Source organism: Miniopterus natalensis, chromosome 13, assembly GCF_054644295.1.
Source record: "Miniopterus natalensis isolate mMinNat1 chromosome 13, mMinNat1.hap1, whole genome shotgun sequence".
Taxonomy (NCBI): Eukaryota; Metazoa; Chordata; class Mammalia; order Chiroptera; family Miniopteridae; genus Miniopterus; species Miniopterus natalensis.
Genome location: NC_142093.1, coordinates 63,309,333 through 63,327,075, shown reverse-complemented (window position 1 = coordinate 63,327,075; position 17,743 = coordinate 63,309,333). Strand labels below are relative to the sequence as shown.

The window sequence follows — 17,743 nt, the reverse complement described above, 5'->3', positions numbered from 1 at the left end:
ATAAAACACATCTGTGGACCAAATTTTGCCTGAAGGCCCCAATTTTGTCACCTTCCCTTACTAACATGCATGACTTGAACAAATTATTGACCTCCCTGAGGCTTGGTTTTCTTTTCTGCAAAATGGAAACTATGCCAGCCTGATAGGGTTGAAGTGAAAATTACCTGAGATCATGTGTGAAGTTGGTACCTCTGAAATGAAGTTGCATTCTCCCCTCCTCATTGCATTTCCGTGGTACTTGCTGACCCCTTTCTGTGTCCCAGGATGGCCTGTGTCCCACTCTGATTCATGCCAGATTCCTCATTTCCATATGTCGGATAGACTTGAGGGACAAAATTACTTAGTGGTACCCCAGTAGAAGAGGCCATTAGCCCATTTGCCTGGCCTGTTTCCACAATTTCACTCCCTACGTCGATCAAGCTGCTCATGTCTTAGGGAGATTTGCTCTCCCGTTTTTGCTCTTGGCTATAAATTAACTAGGGGTGGAGATTGTATGTCACACAAATTCACCTGGAAATCTAGACTGGATTCAAAATGTTTAAAACTGGGAGCTGGGAAATGGGAAAATAATCTTTCATAGAAAGTAAACAGATATTGTCTGTCATAGAATAAAATAGACATGAACTGTCACAAAATTTTAACATAGATGTGATACATATTTAGTAAACTTTATTTTTACTTTGAAATAATTTCAAATTCACATAAAATTTGCAAGAATAGTGTAGAGAACTCTCATTTATCTTTTAACTAGGTTCCCCATTATTTAATGTTTTGCCGCATTTACCTTATCTGCATATGTGAATATCACACACGATATTTTTCTAAGTCATCTCTTCCCAGATTGTGTGGGTTGCATGCATCATGTCCCTTGACCCCTTACTATTTCAATATGCATTTCCTATCAACAAGAATATGTCCTCACATAATCCCGGTATAGTTAACACATTTAGGAAATTTTGCTGTCTTACAGTATTTTTTATCTAACCCTCAATCCATACTCTAATTTTATCAACCCTCTCAGTGATGATCAATACCAGTTGTTTCCTTTCTTTTCTGGTAGAGAGTCTAATTCATGTCTTGTCATGTCTTGTTAAGCTCTTTTCACTTGGAACAGCTCCTCAGTCTGCTCTTCATGACATTGACATCTTGAAGGAGTCCAGGCAATTATTTATATTTATCCCTCAGTTTGGGTTTGCAGATATTTCTCCATGAGCCTCCTGGGGCGGAATACTATGAAAGCAGTCCATGTCCCCAGACAGGAGAGGCATGGTGTCCGCCTGCCCCTCGGTGATGTTCATTTTGATCACTTGGTTAGGTGTTGTCCAGTGTTTCCACTGTGTAGGTACTTTTCCCTTTTGAAACTGACGATTTGTGAGATGTGCTTTGTGTGAAGCAGAGGGTTTGCACAGTACTTGCGGATGATTTGGACCCATTTGAAGATGAGCGGAATCGTTTGATTTTGCAATTGTTTGAGTTCATGAGGTTTCAATCTGTTATTTTCTTACAGTGATACAAATATGTGTCCCCAAATCCATCTAAACCTAACGGTGCTTGAAAAACATTGGTGCAACTCTTCCAGAGACAGTCAAATGAATGTACCTGGTGATTACAAACAAATATTGCATGTTGGGAAAGATGAGAGCCTGACATGTCATCTGAATTTCCCGAAGAGTTTTGATGTGGACTCAATAAAGTGGTATAAGGTAAAAAAGGGATTTTCCTGTTAATACTTTCTCTTCTTTTCTTTAAAAGCCACTTGCTTTTCCGATTTAAGTTGTATTTTTAAGGCAAAATTGGTAAAGAGATTGTGTACCTAAGATTTGTTAGCTAATTGCTATTGATAATCTTATCGGCTAATTATTTATTTTTAAATTTATGGTTATTATAGCTTTGTAATATTTTATTATTTGTATCTGTCCCTTCTGCACAGGTGTCCTTTATTTTTAGGCTGTCCTTGGTTCTTTTTTTCTAACAGATTAATTAATTAGTCTGTTCAAATGGGCCCTACATGTGCAGGAGTCAATGATCACGCAGAATAAAAAGTCACCTGCTGGGAAGTCTCCTGCCCAGTCCTGACCCCTGTTTGCCCTGGGCCTTGGTGCCTCCCCCAACAATTGGCTACTCTTATTAGCTCCATTAAGTGTGATGCTTGCTTTAGGGTTAAATGGTCTTTACCAGCTTAAGGAAGTTCTAGTGTGCTTGCAATCTTATTGTGAATGGGTGTTAAAGTTTCTAACTGTCTTTTCTACTCCTCTACTGTACTGAATTACGAGACTGATTGGTGAGTGCTGTACCAGTGTTGCATTCCTGGAATAATCTGAGTTGGTGTGTAACCCTTTTTACATGTTGCCAGATTTGTCTACAATTTTTTTCATCTAGATCAGAAAGAGGTTGGTCTGTAATTTTTGTTTCCTAGTTGGTCCCTTTTAAATTTTGGTATAAAGGATATGTTGACCTTATAAAATAACTTGGGAAGTAACCCTTACTTCCCTCTAGGAATGTTTACAACTGATTTTATTTCTTCTTTTACATGCTTTTAGAGTTTAGTGGTAAAGTTATATAAGACTGGGACTTCCTTTGGGGGAGGTTTTTAAATTATAGATTCAGTGTCTTAATTATAGGGCACTTCAGATGCCCTGGTTCTTCTCATAGCAGATTTAGCACATTGTGCTTGTTTAGAAATTGTCATTTTTATCTATGCAATTTTTAAATGACTGAGCTAAAATTGTTCAAAATATACTTATTACCTTTTCAGTGTTTGTAGGATTTATAGTGATGCCTTCTTTTTCGTGTCTGGTGTAATATATTTCCATTTCTCCCTCCCTCTCTCTCTCCCTCTCCCTCTTTTTGTTTTGTTTTGTTTTGTTGATAACTCCTGCCAGGGGTTTATCAACTTGAATAGTTTTTCCAAAGCCCTGGCTTTGTTAATTCTGTTTCATTAATTTCTGCTCTCATTTAGTTTTACCCCTCTGTTTTCTTGGGCTTTAATTTTGCTGCTAATAACTTTATGAGATGGCTATTTCGGTCATAATTATAACCTTTCTTCTTTTCTACTCTATGCATTGAAAGTTGTTATTTTCCTTGCAACTTGGTTTTTGCTGCTTTCTACACTTGTGATGTTATATTCTCACCATTCAGTTAAAAGTATTTCCTAATTTCTAATGTTATTTCTTCTTTGAACTCTGGATTATTTTTAAGAATTGCCTGATTTGCGATGTAGTGGGTTTTAAAGCTGCGTCTCTGTGCGTGGTGCTGAGTCTCTGCAGGGCGGCAGAGGCCCCTGTGTGCTGTAAATACACTGAGAGTTGGCGAGACAGGCTCCAAGGCCCCACATAGGCTCTACTTTTGTCCATGCCCCACGCTTATTCAAAAGAACCTAAGTGCTGCAGTGTGGGCTTCGTGGTTGTGTTACTCAAGTTGACAAATGTACTTTCCCCCTCTTTTCGTTCAGTTTCATTTCGTTTCGTTTCTTTTCATTGCTTAAGAAGATGTGCAGAAATAACCCAGCACGGTTGTAGCGCTTTGAGGTGGTGTCGCCTGTTTCTGAAGCCCAGCTTCGGGCTTCCCAGGATATAGTGCTATACATTCCCCTCTGGCTTCCTTAGACCCCTCCTCAGGTCTCTTGCCTCCCCCTTGCAGCCTTGCAGCAACCACCTCCTGGCATCATGAAGTGTTATGACCTTTTAGGGTCTTGACAGTAGACTCTCTGGCAAGTTTTTCCTCTTGATCTGCACCTGTTGTGGTCATAGGTGGAAAGCAGTTGACATTTGTGGAGAGGCAGAGTTTTAGAATCAACTCTGCCACTACCCCAGTGTCAAGATACAGATGTATTGAGCCTTAATTTTCTCACTTAAAAAATGAGAGTTTAGCCTACATGATTTCAGGAGGCTTTCCAAACCTCAAGGCCACTAGCCTGAGGGCAAAACTTATTCTCTCCCATTCCAGTGTGATCAGACTTTGAGAACTGGGTGATGGTTCGGTTTAAGAAGTGTTATAATACTTATAATTATTCAAAATAAATTTTAATTTCTGTAAGATCTGGGAATGAAATCAGAGCTCTGATGATTGGTCCTAAGTGGGCATCAATTTTACCCTTATGGGCCTTTTTAAAAAGCAGATGCTTGGCTTCATTCTCTACTACTGAATCAGATTATGTGTGAGTGAGACTCAGACATGTTTAATTTTAAAATAACTACTTGGTTTGAGAAGATTAGAGGATGCTAGGAAGCAAGGAGGAGGGACCATTCTGCAGTGTCCACCTGCTCAGATCCAGTGACCTCAGTTATGGTTCTGTTTTTGCCACTAACTAGTTATCTTGTGTCACTCCTTGGGCCTCAGTGTTTTCACCTATAAAATGAGAGGGTTGGAATAAATTATAAAAATATTTAGAGCTTATTATCTGCCTGGTGCTGTGCCAGGCACTGAGGATCTGATGATGAAAGAGAATCCTTGACTTAAAAAAGTAGTTTACCAGAGGAGGCATGCAAGTAAACCAAAAACTTTATTATAGTGTGAGGTGAACTTAAAGAAGACAAAATTAGATCAGTCAAGCAATGTCCGGGGAAATGCTTCCTGGAGGAGGTGACTGTTGAACTGTGTTTAAAGAATGAATAACAGTTACCTGCTGGGGAAGGGACGGAAGGATGGGAATTCAAGGACACAGTATGTGAAAAGGTATCACTGAGAAAGGGAATGGTGTTGGGGACACTAGTTAGAGTTTAGGGTACATGTAAGAGTGGGCTAAGGTGATGTTAGGAAGTAGGAGACCTCTCCTGCTAACCTACACGTAGCTTTCCCCACTTACAGTATTTTAACAGCTAACCACACCACCAGGATCATGACACGATCAACTTTATATTTTAAGGAAGTCTCCATGGAGATACTGGAGTGAATAAATTGGAAGGGCTTGATAATGGCGACATGTTGATTATTTAGACTATTTTAGAATTTAGTTAAGAAATGGGGATCATTTAAAAAAGTGTATGGGCCTTCCAGTCAAGACGGCTGCGTAGGTAAGCGTGGCCACCTCCCACAACCACATCAAAATTACAGCTAAACCACAGAACAACCGTCATTCAGAGCCGCCTGAAATGTGGCTGAACAGAAGTCCTACAACTAGAGATTTAAAGAAGCCACATCGAGACTGGTAGGAGGAGCAGAGTCACGGAAGCAGCTGTCTGATACCCAAATGTGACTTTTTTTTAATCGGGAGGGGTTTCTTGGCTGCAGAGGTCCCATGAGGAGCAAGGGGTCCCAGCCCCACACCAGACCCTTCAGTCCAGGGTTCCAGTGCCAGGAAGAGAGATCCCCATAACTTCTGGTTGTAAAAACCAGTAGGGATTGTGACTGAGAGACACAGAGGGTGCTGGAGTCCAAGGCAGCGCCTCTTAAAGGGCCCGTCCACAGTTTAACTCAGATTCACTCCCTCTGACCTCTAGCACTGGGGCAGCAGCTTAAAAGGATCCAGGGACATACAGGGAGGAAATAAATTGTCTGGCATCAGGGCAAGAACTGGGGAGCAGTTTTCTCCTAGACAGAAGAGCTGGCAGAAGCCATTGTTCCTTTGCTGAAACCTCCCCACCACAGAGCTCACTGGCAGTTGCCATATCTGAGTCTCCATCAACCTGGCTCACACTATTCACCCTACCCTGGTAACTCCTTGAGGCCCTGCCGCACCCAGTCTGCAAACCCACTCAAGCTATTTGCAATGGCTTTCCATATGAATGGCCTGTCCGAGCTCAGGCTTCAGACTTTCCTAAAAACTCTCAGAAAAGCAGCAGCTGGCCTCAGTGTGCCCCATACCATTTAATAAGGGGTCCCAGGCTCAGCACTAGCAGCAGCTTGCCAAGGTTCATGGCTTGGCCTCTCCTGGAAACCTCCAAGCCCAACACAAGTAGCAAACATCTACCAATTGTTCCGTAGCTCATACCAGGTGGCCCCAGGCAGGGCACGTACAGTAGCTGATTTTGCACCTTGTGGGAGGCCGGAAAGCCAGTGCACCTGGTGGTCAACTTCGGACTACACCATATTACAACCCTATCATATCCACAAGTGACACACTCAAGGGGCAGACTTGGTGAACACCAAAGCCCCACTGAAGCAAGTCCAGCTCCATGGGCATCTCCCGCACAGCAGCTCTTCCGCTGTAGACACAGCCAATGGGTCTGGGGGTTAGTTCCTCCCATTGAAGCTAACAGCAATCAAGCCTCAACTACAACAGGACAGTGCACACAGCCCACAGAGGGGCACACACAGAGTACCCAGCTCAGGTGACTGGGGAGGCTGAGCCACTGGGCCCTAGAGGACACCTACTACACAAGGCCACTCTACCAATTCCAGGAGACATAGCATCTCTACCTAATACATAGAAACAAGCACAGGGAAGCAGCCAAAATGCAGAGACGAAACATGTCACAAAGGAAAGAATAGAAGAAATCTCCAGAAAAAGAACTAAATGAAATGGAGCCAAGCAAACTACTAGATACAGAGTTTAAAACAATGGTTATATGGATGCTCAAGGAACTTAATGAGAACTTCAAGAAACTTAGTGAGAACTTCAAAGAGACAAAAAAGGACCAGTCAGAAATGAAGGACACATGAACTGAAATGCAGAATAATTTACAGGGAATCAGTGGTAGAGCAGAAGACGCCAAGAATCAAATCAGCTATTTGGAAAATGAGGAAGCAAAAAACACCCAACCAGAAGAGCAAAAGGATGAAAGAATCCAGAAATATGAAAATAGTGTAAGAGCCTCTGGGACAACTTCAAGTAGCCCAACATTCACATTATGGGAGTGCCAGAAGGAGAAGAAAGAGAGCAAGAAATTGAAAACCTATTTAATAATCTCAGAAAAATTCCCTAACTTGGTGAAGGAAATAAACATACAGGTCCAGGAGGCACACAGAGTCCCAAACAAGAGGAACCCAAAGAGGCCCATAGCAAGACACATCATCATTAAAATGCCAAAGGTTAAAAACAAAGAGGGAATCTTCAAAGCAGCAAGAGAAAAGCAGTTAGTTACCTACAACGGAGCTCCCATACAACTGTCAGCTGATTTCTCAACAGAAACTTTGCAGCCATAAGGGAGTGGCAAGAAATATTCAAAGTGATGAAAAGCAAGGACTTACAACCAGATTACTATACCCAGCAAAGCTATCATTTGGAGCTGAAGGTTAGATAAAGAGCTTCCCAGACAAGAAAAAGCTAAAGGAGTTCATCACCACCACACCAGCACTACAGGAAATGTTGAAGGGTCTTCTTTAAGAGGAAGAAGAAAAGGATAAAAAATATGAGCCATAAAGGGCAATAAATACATATCCATCAACAATTGAATCTAAAATATCAAAATAAATGAACAAGGAATCTAATGAACAAAATAAACTGATGAATAAAGTAGAACCAGAGGCATGGAAACATGGAACAGATGGACAAATCTCAGAGGGAAGAGGCTGGTGGGGAGGGGCAGAAAGAGATTAACCAAGAACTCACATGTGTACATACATTACCCATGGACACAGACAACAGGGTGGTGAAGATCTGGGGCAGGGCAGGACCCGAGTGGACAGGGCTAATGGGGGTGGAAGGAAGGGGAGACATCTATATACTCTCAACAGGAAAGATTTAAAAAACAAAAACAATAAATAAAAATAAAAAAGTGTATGAAGTAGAACTGGTAGAATGAAGGCAAAGAAGGAGGTGGGTAAGTGGAGGTCAGTCACTTGTGAAAACCTCTGTTTTCTCTGTGAATTGGAAGATGTGGACATTTGAAAAAGCAATGTAAGTGAACAGGTGAGAGAACGTTGTAGGAGATGCGAAGAATTCCTTAGGTGAAGACCATGAATTGGCAGTAGTACAAAGACCCATACTTAGGTGACTATCTCCTGCGGTGCTCATCTGGCTGTGAGAGGGGTGGCAGGATGGACTTGGGCTTGGGTTTGCAGGGTGAATATGCTGGAAGGCTAAAGGGCTACAGGGTTTAGTGATTGAAAGGGGGGTGATTAAAATGATGGCCACATGAGTCTAGATTGGGTTGGAAAGGAAATAATGCCCAAAGGAAACTGGAAATTAGGTGAAAATAAAGGATTAATGGGACTGAGTCAAGTTATGATGAAAAAATGGGTCAGAAGGATAGAAAGTTCAGGTGGACTATATGGCAGATGTGGTGGTGAGCACTCGCTGTCCATGGTGGGCCTCTTTACACTATGGAGACTATAAAGCTGGAAAACACACCCTGCACCTTCCAGAGGCGCCTGCAGCTAAGGGTCTGGGTGCAGCTCAGTTTCTCCACTGGCCTCACTGAAGGCTGACGCCCTTCTTCCTGGACTGCACAGCCACAGGGACTTTGCAGCGATGTTGCAGGGTCCAGCCCTGGGTTTGTGCTTATGTCTTCTGAATTATTTGTTGGGGTGGCTGTACCAGATGTGGCATGACTTCACACACTACAGCTGCAGAAGTGGCCATTACTGGTCTCTGACTTGAAGTGGGCTATTTCCAAATCTTGATCCCACCGTCATGATTGTGGTGGAGGCAGTAGCTATCATGTGAGCTAGTTCTTCAGTGTGATTCTGGACTAGACCTCACTCCCAGTACTTCTTAATATTGTGTAAGCACCTAATATCCTGTATTGAATCTTTTTCTGCCTAAAATAGCTAGAATGCTTTTTGTTTCTTGCAACTAAATCCAGTCTGAGCTATATGACCTCACAGTTTTAAAGATTAAATGAAATAATCTATCCACTAAGTATTTAGTTGAGTGTGGTACATAGTACCTTCTCTAATAAACATTATTAGATATTATTATTTAGTAAAAATGAAGAAATGAGGTGGCACAATAAAAATGGTAATCAGAATGGTATATTTGTTTTTAAGAGTTTAGAGATAGTAGCTATGGACAATGACAAACTCCAAGTTGTGGTTGGGAGAACTGACGACTCGGAGGAATAAAGGCTGTCCTCGAGATTGAAGGGGTTATGGGAAGGCTTGGGTACTAAAGCACCCATTCTCATGGATAGTTAAGGAAGTGCCTGCACTCAGAAAAACAGTATGTCTCCATTTTTTTAAGTTCCAAATTACTCTTCATTGATTTCTGCTTCACCACTCTGCTGAATCTGTTCTTGCTGAGGTTACTACTGGCTTTCTAGCTGCCAAATCTAACATGTTTTCAGTCCTGAGCCTGATCTCCTAGTGGCACTCATCAGGGCTGGACGTTCCGGTCAGCTAAGAACTCCCCCTCTTTCTGTCTGAGCCCTACTCATATTTTTATCTCTCCCCCCTTCCCCCAGTCCTTCCTTAGTAATCGTCACTGGATCCTCACCCTCTACATTGGGGTCTTAGATTTTTGGGTTTCAATTTCAGCCATGGCGATTTTCTATTCTTACCTTGATGACATTCAAATGGGGATGGCTCCCAACTCTCTTTCTCCCACTTTGCTCTTTCTCTCAACCTCCAGATACTTTGCCCAATAGCCCAATATTTTCTACTCAGACATTCCTACCCCCACAACTCAACCATGGCCTCCATGTTCAGAGCCGCTTTTTACCTTGGCCCCAAATCTGAGTGTTCTTTTGTATTTTCTTTACATTCTCTCTCCTATCTAACGATACCTTTGCATAGCCCAGCTGGAGTCACGGAAGTCTTGTTCCCGCTCCGTATTCCTCATTTGTCACTAAATCTGTGGATCAGGATTGCTTGAAGTCATTCTTTCTGTGTCCTGTTCTTGCTGTTATCACTGTACTGCTTAGTTCATGCTCTATTTAGCCTTAGTTTATGGAAATAACTTTCTCAATGTTTTCCCTAGTTTCTGGATTGCCCCATCTTTAACCCTTTCCCACCTAACCAGGTAGATTACCCTCGGATCATCTTATCCCCCATTTAAAAGGCTGCTGGTGCTCACCGCCTGCCCATGGCTTTCTGTGGCCGGCCCCTGCCTGGCTCCCTGATACCGCCTTCAGCACTCGCACAGCCATCATCTCAGCCAGAGGCTCTGGGCTACTCGAGGCCCTAGAACCAGTGTACATGCTGGGCCAGATGTTGGCTACTGTAATTATGAATATTTTTATTTTGAACTTTATTAGTGAGCTATCACCAAGAATTGTTAAATAAAAAGCAAAGCCTTCTGAGAATTTAGACTCTAAAATAATGCTCCAGTGGGTTATAGTAGAGGCCGTCCTAGTTATAGTAAAAGGGTAGAATGGCTCTTAAGCTAGCAAGGCCAAAGGTAATACAGTTAAATGTTTGTACACCCTGAAAGAGAGAATGAATCCATTGAAAAGGGGCCTGGTCAATAACGGAATTGTAGACGGTGAGGCCCTGATACTGTGCCAATTTAAGCCCATCTAGGGAAGAGGTTTCCACCACCCAAAGATTTGCTTTTTTTTTGGTTTCTACTCTGAGGAAGGCGACATCACATTACCAGAGCCTGATGTCGTCTTCACGCATCTGGCTCTTATGAATTCCCATTCCTTTGGTAAGCCAGCGTCTGGTTATAATTCAGTTCCCCATGTAGAGGAGCAATGTAAGGCGTCTAGGAAGCTACAATTTCCATGTAAGTCAGCAAATGCTTGTTCTGGCATTACTGAGTTTCACCCGAGATTGATTTAACACTGACCCGATGGCAGAGAATGGGCTCTAAAACTGGGGCAATTAAATCGTTATTTATAAATGAAGGGTTTGCGTGCTTGTCTTCTCTGTGATCGTGATTGTGAGCTCTCTGAGACCAGGGACTGCATCTTCTCCCTGCAGAACCAGGGCCTCTCAGTGCTAGCAAAGAGCAGGAACTTATATGTTGGATGGCTAATGTTGAACGGATTCAGTTGTCCAAGAAGTCACCCTGTAGAGTGGAGCTTCCTGAAGAAAGGGGAAAAGATACAGGAGAAGTGTCTGTGAGATGGAAGAAGTGGTAACTAACGGAGAATGTGAGCTTCAGATAGCAGGGTGAATGGTGAGACTTGCCCTCTGGGTGGCTGCTGAGGCTGAGAGGTGAGAAAGGACTCCCTGAGACTAAGCGGCCTCCAGTGGGTTTGGTGTGCTGCTGCTCTTGTTATTGCCGTGGCGAGGGGAGGGGAGAAGCGGCGTGGCGGGCATAACAGGGCCTGTGACACAGTGGGAGCAGTCCTGGAGTCGTTGGCAAGGGGCTTGGCGCCATGAGATGGTGGCCCCCTGGGAGTGATGGGCCCCTGGGTGGAACACCTTCCTGCCGGTTCACGGCCTCCTGAAGTCGCCTGCAGCCCGGCCACAGTCTTCCTCCCTGAAGCCTTCCTCCCAGCCTGCCTGGGTCTCTGTCCTTCAGCTCCCGTTAGACTGACTCTTTATAGCACTCACCTGTGCCCTCGGACGTTCTCTGCCAACCTTTCTTCCTTGGGTAATGCGCCACCTACCTTCCAGGGGCCACGCAGGCGCCGCGGGCCGCCTCAGTGTATAGAATGCTGCGGACCAGAAACGCAGCCGACGCCCAAAATGCTGTTGGAATTGACTTTTATTTACTTTTGGCATTTAGGACTGTAAGAAAGTTAAAGGAGGGAGGTTTACTCACTGGAAACTAAAGCTTTCTGTGAGCGACGTCTCTGCAGAAGACGGCGGGGACTACGCCTGTGAGGCCCGGCTGAGCCGCGCGGGCAGGCAGTACAGCGTGTCCCACAGGATCGCCGTGAGCGTCGGTAAGTGCGGCCGCCTCCCGGCTCTGCCCGCCCCGGGCCCTCGCGAGAGGAGTGAGCTGGGTCTGGATTTTCCCGGACGTTGGCAGGCTCCCAAACTTGTCATTAGTAGAATCAGAGGGTGGAAAGAATGAGGCAGAAGGACACGAGCAGTTTAATTTCCTCATCTGAGAAAACACAATACTCAAAACTCTTGGTCAACTGTCATTGGAAAAAACAAACACCAAAACTTGGTTTGTTTATGAAAATTAAGTGAGATCATGTATGTAGAGTAGTAGTTCCCGGGGGGCCCCGCCAAGAATAGGTATTTAGCAAGCGGTGGGCATTGTGAAAATCACTGTTCCCCTGAGCCTCGCGGGTGGCTCCTCGGCGCCTGCGGCTCTCACCTCTCCTGCCTCGGGCGCTGCAGACTTCAGTGTCTCTGGAATCGGTCCAGGATGCCTAAAGCCCATGGATTTTAGTTCCCAACCCAGAACCGCTGGTTTTCTTGAGCATAGGACCTGGGCATTTTAAAGCAGACTCTTAGGGGTAGAAGAAACCCCGAATAATAATGTAGCTCAAGCTGTTAATTTTATAGAGGTCCAGGAGGAGAGAGACTTCTGAAGCTTACAAAGCTGGTGAGTGACAGAAACAGCGCGAGACTCAGGCCTTCGGGGCCCCGGACAGCATGTTTCCTTCTAAACACATTCAGCAAGGAGTTTCTGCTGTGTTGACTTTGGCTTTTTTTCTCTCCCCCCAGTAGAGAGTTGTTTTCTATATTGACCCATCTAAATGGGAAGAACTGAAGGCTAAATACATCTTCATTTTAAATGAAGTGTATTGCGGTGGCACTGGTTAGTAATATTTTAAAGTTTTCGGTGGCCAGTTCTGCGATACATCACCGGCATGTATATCTTTGGCTCGGACCTCCGTGGCTGTCACTGGCTTCTGTCAGACTTCATGTACTGGGCATCCTGAGAGACTCCTTGATGGGTGTGGCTCTCTGAGGAGATGTGTCCAGCATGGGTGGCTTCCTGCTTCCCACCTGGAGCCCCTGAATTATGAAAATTAATTGCATTAGTTGTTATGACTTTTGTGCTTTGGGTTTTATGCTAAGTGATATTACTCTGAAAGTAGCACTTTCTTTGTCTTGTTCACAGTTGAGTCCCTAACACCGAACCCAGTGCCTGGCCTACACCAGGCGCAGATTATGTATAAGCTGAGTGACCGACTGCTACTATGCCTTAGTTTTATCAGTAGCAGAGGAAATTCTTTGAAAGGCGAAATGCCAGAGGCAACTGAAGAATACCACAAGAGGTCACTGAGTCCAAGAGTCTGCATTTCGTGTCACTGAAATAAACATTCATTTTCGATCTATTATATGCCCCAAATTGTTAAAATCCGATAAATAAAAAAATTAAAACACAGCACATCGTTTTATCTGTTGAGAAGCTCTCAGCCTGGTGGGAGTGGAGCTAGAGGTCATCTTAGCATCATGTGGTAAGGACAGAGTCCGAGAGGGTGTGGGGCGCGGGAGAAGATTCAGAAGCAGCCACAGTGAGTGGTCCGGAAGGCTTCTCAGAGGAAATGTCTTCTCGGCTGAATTTTGACGGACGAGTAGGATTTACAGAAATAAAGAAAGGTGAGGAGGGGCAGAGAGAATAGCAGAGGCAAAGCAGAGACGCGTCTACCGTCGCAGCATATGTTGGATGTAAAATTAATCTTGTTAGCGTGTCCGTGAGCATGAGGTGAGCAGTGGTGGGAGCGGAGGCCAGGAGTCAAAGGGGCAAGGTCGAGGGGGCCGGGGATGCCGGCTTTCCCAGGCACCTCTGAAGAGCCCTGGGAAGAGTGCAGGCAGAGTGAGGAGGCTGCGTGTGGTGGGTGACAGCTTTGAGATGGTTTGGGCAGGAGCTGAAGAGGGTCTGGAGGCCTGGACCATTTAGACTGCTCCTTCGATGTCCCGAAGAGTGCGACAATCTGACCTGGGACGGAGGCGGCAGGGATTCTTCTTCAGGCAGTGTTTTAGCGACTTTTTACCCAGTGCCCACCAAGGCCAGCCCTGTGCTCAGCAGCGAGAACATGCCGGTGGGGAGAGCCGCCGGGCCCACCGCTCTGATGGAGCTTTGAAGGCTGAGCAGGGAGGAGGCAGGGACTCCTCAGACCGTCTGCTAACAAGCAATAACCAAGGAGATTAATGCAGCGAAGGAAAGGAAGATACGAGGTCAGACAGGCGAGGGTCTGCTGAAGAGACGGTGGATCAGGGAAAGCTTCTGATAGCAGGAATGCTGGTGGTCGGGAAGCACTGACTGAGTGATGGCGTGGGCGAGGCTGGATGCGACCGAGGGTGCAGCCACCGTGAAGGCCCCGGCACGGGACCGGCAGTGCATGTCTGCGGGGCGGGAGGCGGATAGGCCGGCTGGAGTTACGCTGCGAGAGGAGATCACGGCAGGCTGCGGAGTTGGAGAGGTAGTCAGGCGCCGAGATTAGGTAGGAATATGCAGTCGGAAGCAGCGTGGCGTTCACCCCGGGAGCAGTGGGCAGCAGATGAGCGTCTTACGTTCTGACGGCTCGCTCCGGCTGCGGGCACGGTGGCGCCTGCGGAGACGGGAGCGGTGCTTCGCGGGCAGATGAAGCGGCGCAGGGGGGGTAGCAAGTAGACCCAGGCAGCACGGTGGCCGGGGGACGGAGTGCTGCGGGGGTCGGCTAGACCGCGTGTGGGGGGAGGAGGTGGCAAGGCCAAGGAAACCAGGCTTTGGGGCATGTGCACCACCCAACTGGGTGGTGATATTATTCAGTGAAATGAGATAACTTTGGAGGAAAACTTGAGTTTAAGAGTGTGATCTTGAGTTTGGTCATAGATACGCTGAATACTCGGTGCTTCTGAGACACTCGAGTGGAGATATCTTAGAGAAAGAACTGGACATACCGCTTACAAGGGCGCTGGCCTTTGGACGGCAGTTGAAGAGCCGGATGTCTATGAGAGTGCCCAGGGAAAGTCGAGAGTAGAAAGTAGAGTTTAGGGGTAAAGAGTCACAGACTGAGCGCTGCTGAGAGGTAAAATTAGTCTGACTTGGGGATTGATCATTTCAAGAGGGTAGGAGAAAAGCTGTTGCCTAGAATGACTTCCAGATTTTAGATGTGCGTGGTCAGTTTGCAGGTGGTACCTCATCTTGCTGGTGATGACTGTTGTTTGGGAATGTACTGAATTTGAAGTTTATAGAAGGTGCAGACCTTATTGCCATCATAGAGGATATGTGTTTGTACTTTCCTAGCTTCCTTTTTTTAATAACTTTTCCACATCCCACCAAATGTATAGGAAGAATATGGGACGCAGAAGGTGACTGTTAAGCTTTGGTGGACAGATGAGGAAGGGAATAGTACAGGAACACAGAGGGGCGGGGGTCACTGTAAGGTGGCCAGTTATAAAATGGGCGGAGGAATGAAAGAGCTGAAGACCAGCAGGAGGGGAGAGGAAGGAAGAGCGTGGAAAAGCAGGATGGAGCATGGAGGGGCGGGTCTGAGGACAGAGCATTAGGTCATTATTTCTCTCTGTCTAGGACCTAGGCCAAATATACTTTAAAAGAAGTATATTTGGATTATTAGGTATTGAGATTTTATTACACAATCTCATCAGTTTATATTTATACCAAATATATAACTACAAAGCAAACTCCCTGGGTAGGCCAGCTTTTAGGTTTTTTCCTTAACAATTCAATTATTTTTGGTTTAAAAACATGCATTTATAGATTGATATTTTGTCACACTGTGAGTTCTGTTTTTTTCTTGACAAGTGTTTTTTGAGGGTCTGCTCTGTGCCATTTTTAAATGCTATTATCACATTAAAGTAGTTGGGAGTGTATCATGTGATTCTAATTCAATTTCATGTGGTTATGATTTTTTAGCAGAAAATTTTGGAGATGGAAGAAGAATCCCTAGCATAATTTATCCAATAAACAATACAATTGAAGCACAACTTGGTGAGTAAAGTCATGAAAGTCACTGAAATCACTCAGGGCAGAAATCGGTATGTTCATAGATCCTAGTGAATTCCTTGAATTTCAAGGATGAAGACAAATTCCAGACACACCCAGTTTTCCAGTTTAGATGTACCTGAGCTCATCAGGAGAGGCATCAAAATAAAACCCCGGAGAGCTGAACCCTGGGGAAGCTGTGGTTTCAAAAGCCTGGCGGTGAGCACTGTGGGACGAAATGGGTGCTTTTCAACCATGCGCCGCAAGAATGTCTGAAATATGCAGTGCCTGACTGTTCAGTCGGGGCCACGGACCTCTTTTCCCTTAAATTGTCAAATTAAAAAATGACCACAGCCAACCCAACAGCAGTCATCTGATGTGAACAAATCAAAATTATGCCTATTTTTTGTCAGATTATCAAAAAATATAATTTTTGGTGTGCCACAGAAATTTGGTAATTAGTTTATGTGCCACGAGATGAAAAAGGTTGAAAATTGCTGATCTAAATGATTAATGTAAATCTGTTTTTGCAAAGGCAATGAAAATGTAAAAATAATTCCTGAAAGAGATGATATATAAAACTAATGTAATGTTGGTCAAGAATCTTGAATTATATAATCTTCTGGAAATTATATTAAAGGAGTAGAGAGAGTTATCATGTTATGGTCCTTATTTTACATAGAAAGGGATCAGTAAACATGCCCCAGTTTGTGATCTAAGTGGAGAAAAGGGCTCAGATTAGTGTGTTAAATTTAAAGGCAATCACTAGTGAAATAAAAACATGCTGAATACCTTCTGAAGAAAAAAAGTAAATTAAACAAAGTCTTGTTAAAGGAGAAATGCTCAGGTTGAGTCAAATACTAAAATCTGGTTACATGCTATTCTCAAGAGACATAGGTCTAAAAATACATGACCTAGAAGGTTAAATATAAATCCATATTAACACAAATAAATCAGGTTGGCAATATTAGTCTTTCAATCTGATAAATATCTTTCAATGCAAATAATTAAATGACAAATTGAATCCTTTGATACTAATAAAAATTACAATACCTCTCAAAATAAAAAAATTATGTGCATCAGAATATTTGAAGCTGAAACTCTCCGGTATATAAAAACCATACAATAAGACAATACAATTGTTTCAATTATAGTGGGATGTTTTAACATACTCTGGATTTGACTAATTTGTTAGTCAAAGAAGGATCTGAAAGATTCTAGTAATATGATAAGAATAATGTATTAAATAGATCACACTAATAAACATCCTTGAAAAACTCAGAGTCCCAGAAGAGGAAATCAACAAATATAGCTTCTACTTATTTGCGTTGCTGGTTACATTTAATTCACAGTCATAGTTACAGATTATTTAGAAAATAATGACAGTGAAAGCATGTCAGTCTTCATGGAATGAGACCGATCTTGAATCTAAACAAGATATAGATATCATCAATAGTAGGTGTAGAAATAATTAAACTGCGAAATCTAACCATTTAACTCTGTATTTAAAAAAAGGCAACTAAATAACCCATGGCAGAAAATAACAAAGATACAAGTAAAAAAATAGTGAACTTATTAAATGATAAGTTCCAGAGTTGGTTCTGTGATGGAGGGCTCGGGGCCGGGGGGGGGGGGGGGGGGGGGGTTGGGGTGGGTGGAGAAGATAGAGAAACCTCCAGCAAATATAATCCCCCAAAGGCAGAGAAACGCAAATGTAAAAGAAAGAAATGAGAAAGCTTATAAAGCAATAAGTGGAAAGGAGATAACAACTGTTTAAGAGGCTACGGACCTACATGTTTTAGTAAAGGCCTTGTAAACTTTCAAGGAAATAATATTGCCCATAATAGAGGATAACTGTCTACATATCACTCACCATGTGACTTCTCTAGTGGATTCACAAACACTTAGAAAAGGTAAGTATATTTGTTATTGACTCTCTTTATTAACTTGTTCCCCCTTCCTGTCTTTGAAAATTCTAGTCAGTGTGTTTAGACAGTAAAGATACAAGAGATGTAAACCTTGAAAGAGGAAGGGGGGTAAACATACAATTATTTTAAACGATTTTTGTGTAGCTACTTGGAAAGTCTAAGAAAGTGCTCTAAAAAAGCTATGATCACTAGCAATTTTTCAGTAAGGTATTCT

The 17,743-nt window shown here is 43.7% G+C and overlaps 1 protein-coding gene across 1 annotated transcript in view; it reads left to right on the top strand.

The window, feature by feature from the left end:
- IL36R (interleukin 36 receptor) overlaps window positions 1-17,743 on the top strand; it is a 39,018-nt gene that overhangs the window by 2,772 nt on the left and 18,503 nt on the right. Inside the window, exons 3-5 of the mRNA XM_087823736.1 lie at window positions 1,508-1,703; window positions 11,495-11,654; window positions 15,533-15,607. Coding sequence (XP_087679862.1) covers window positions 1,508-1,703; window positions 11,495-11,654; window positions 15,533-15,607 — 431 coding nt within the window. The remainder of the gene's footprint in view (window positions 1-1,507; window positions 1,704-11,494; window positions 11,655-15,532; window positions 15,608-17,743) is intronic.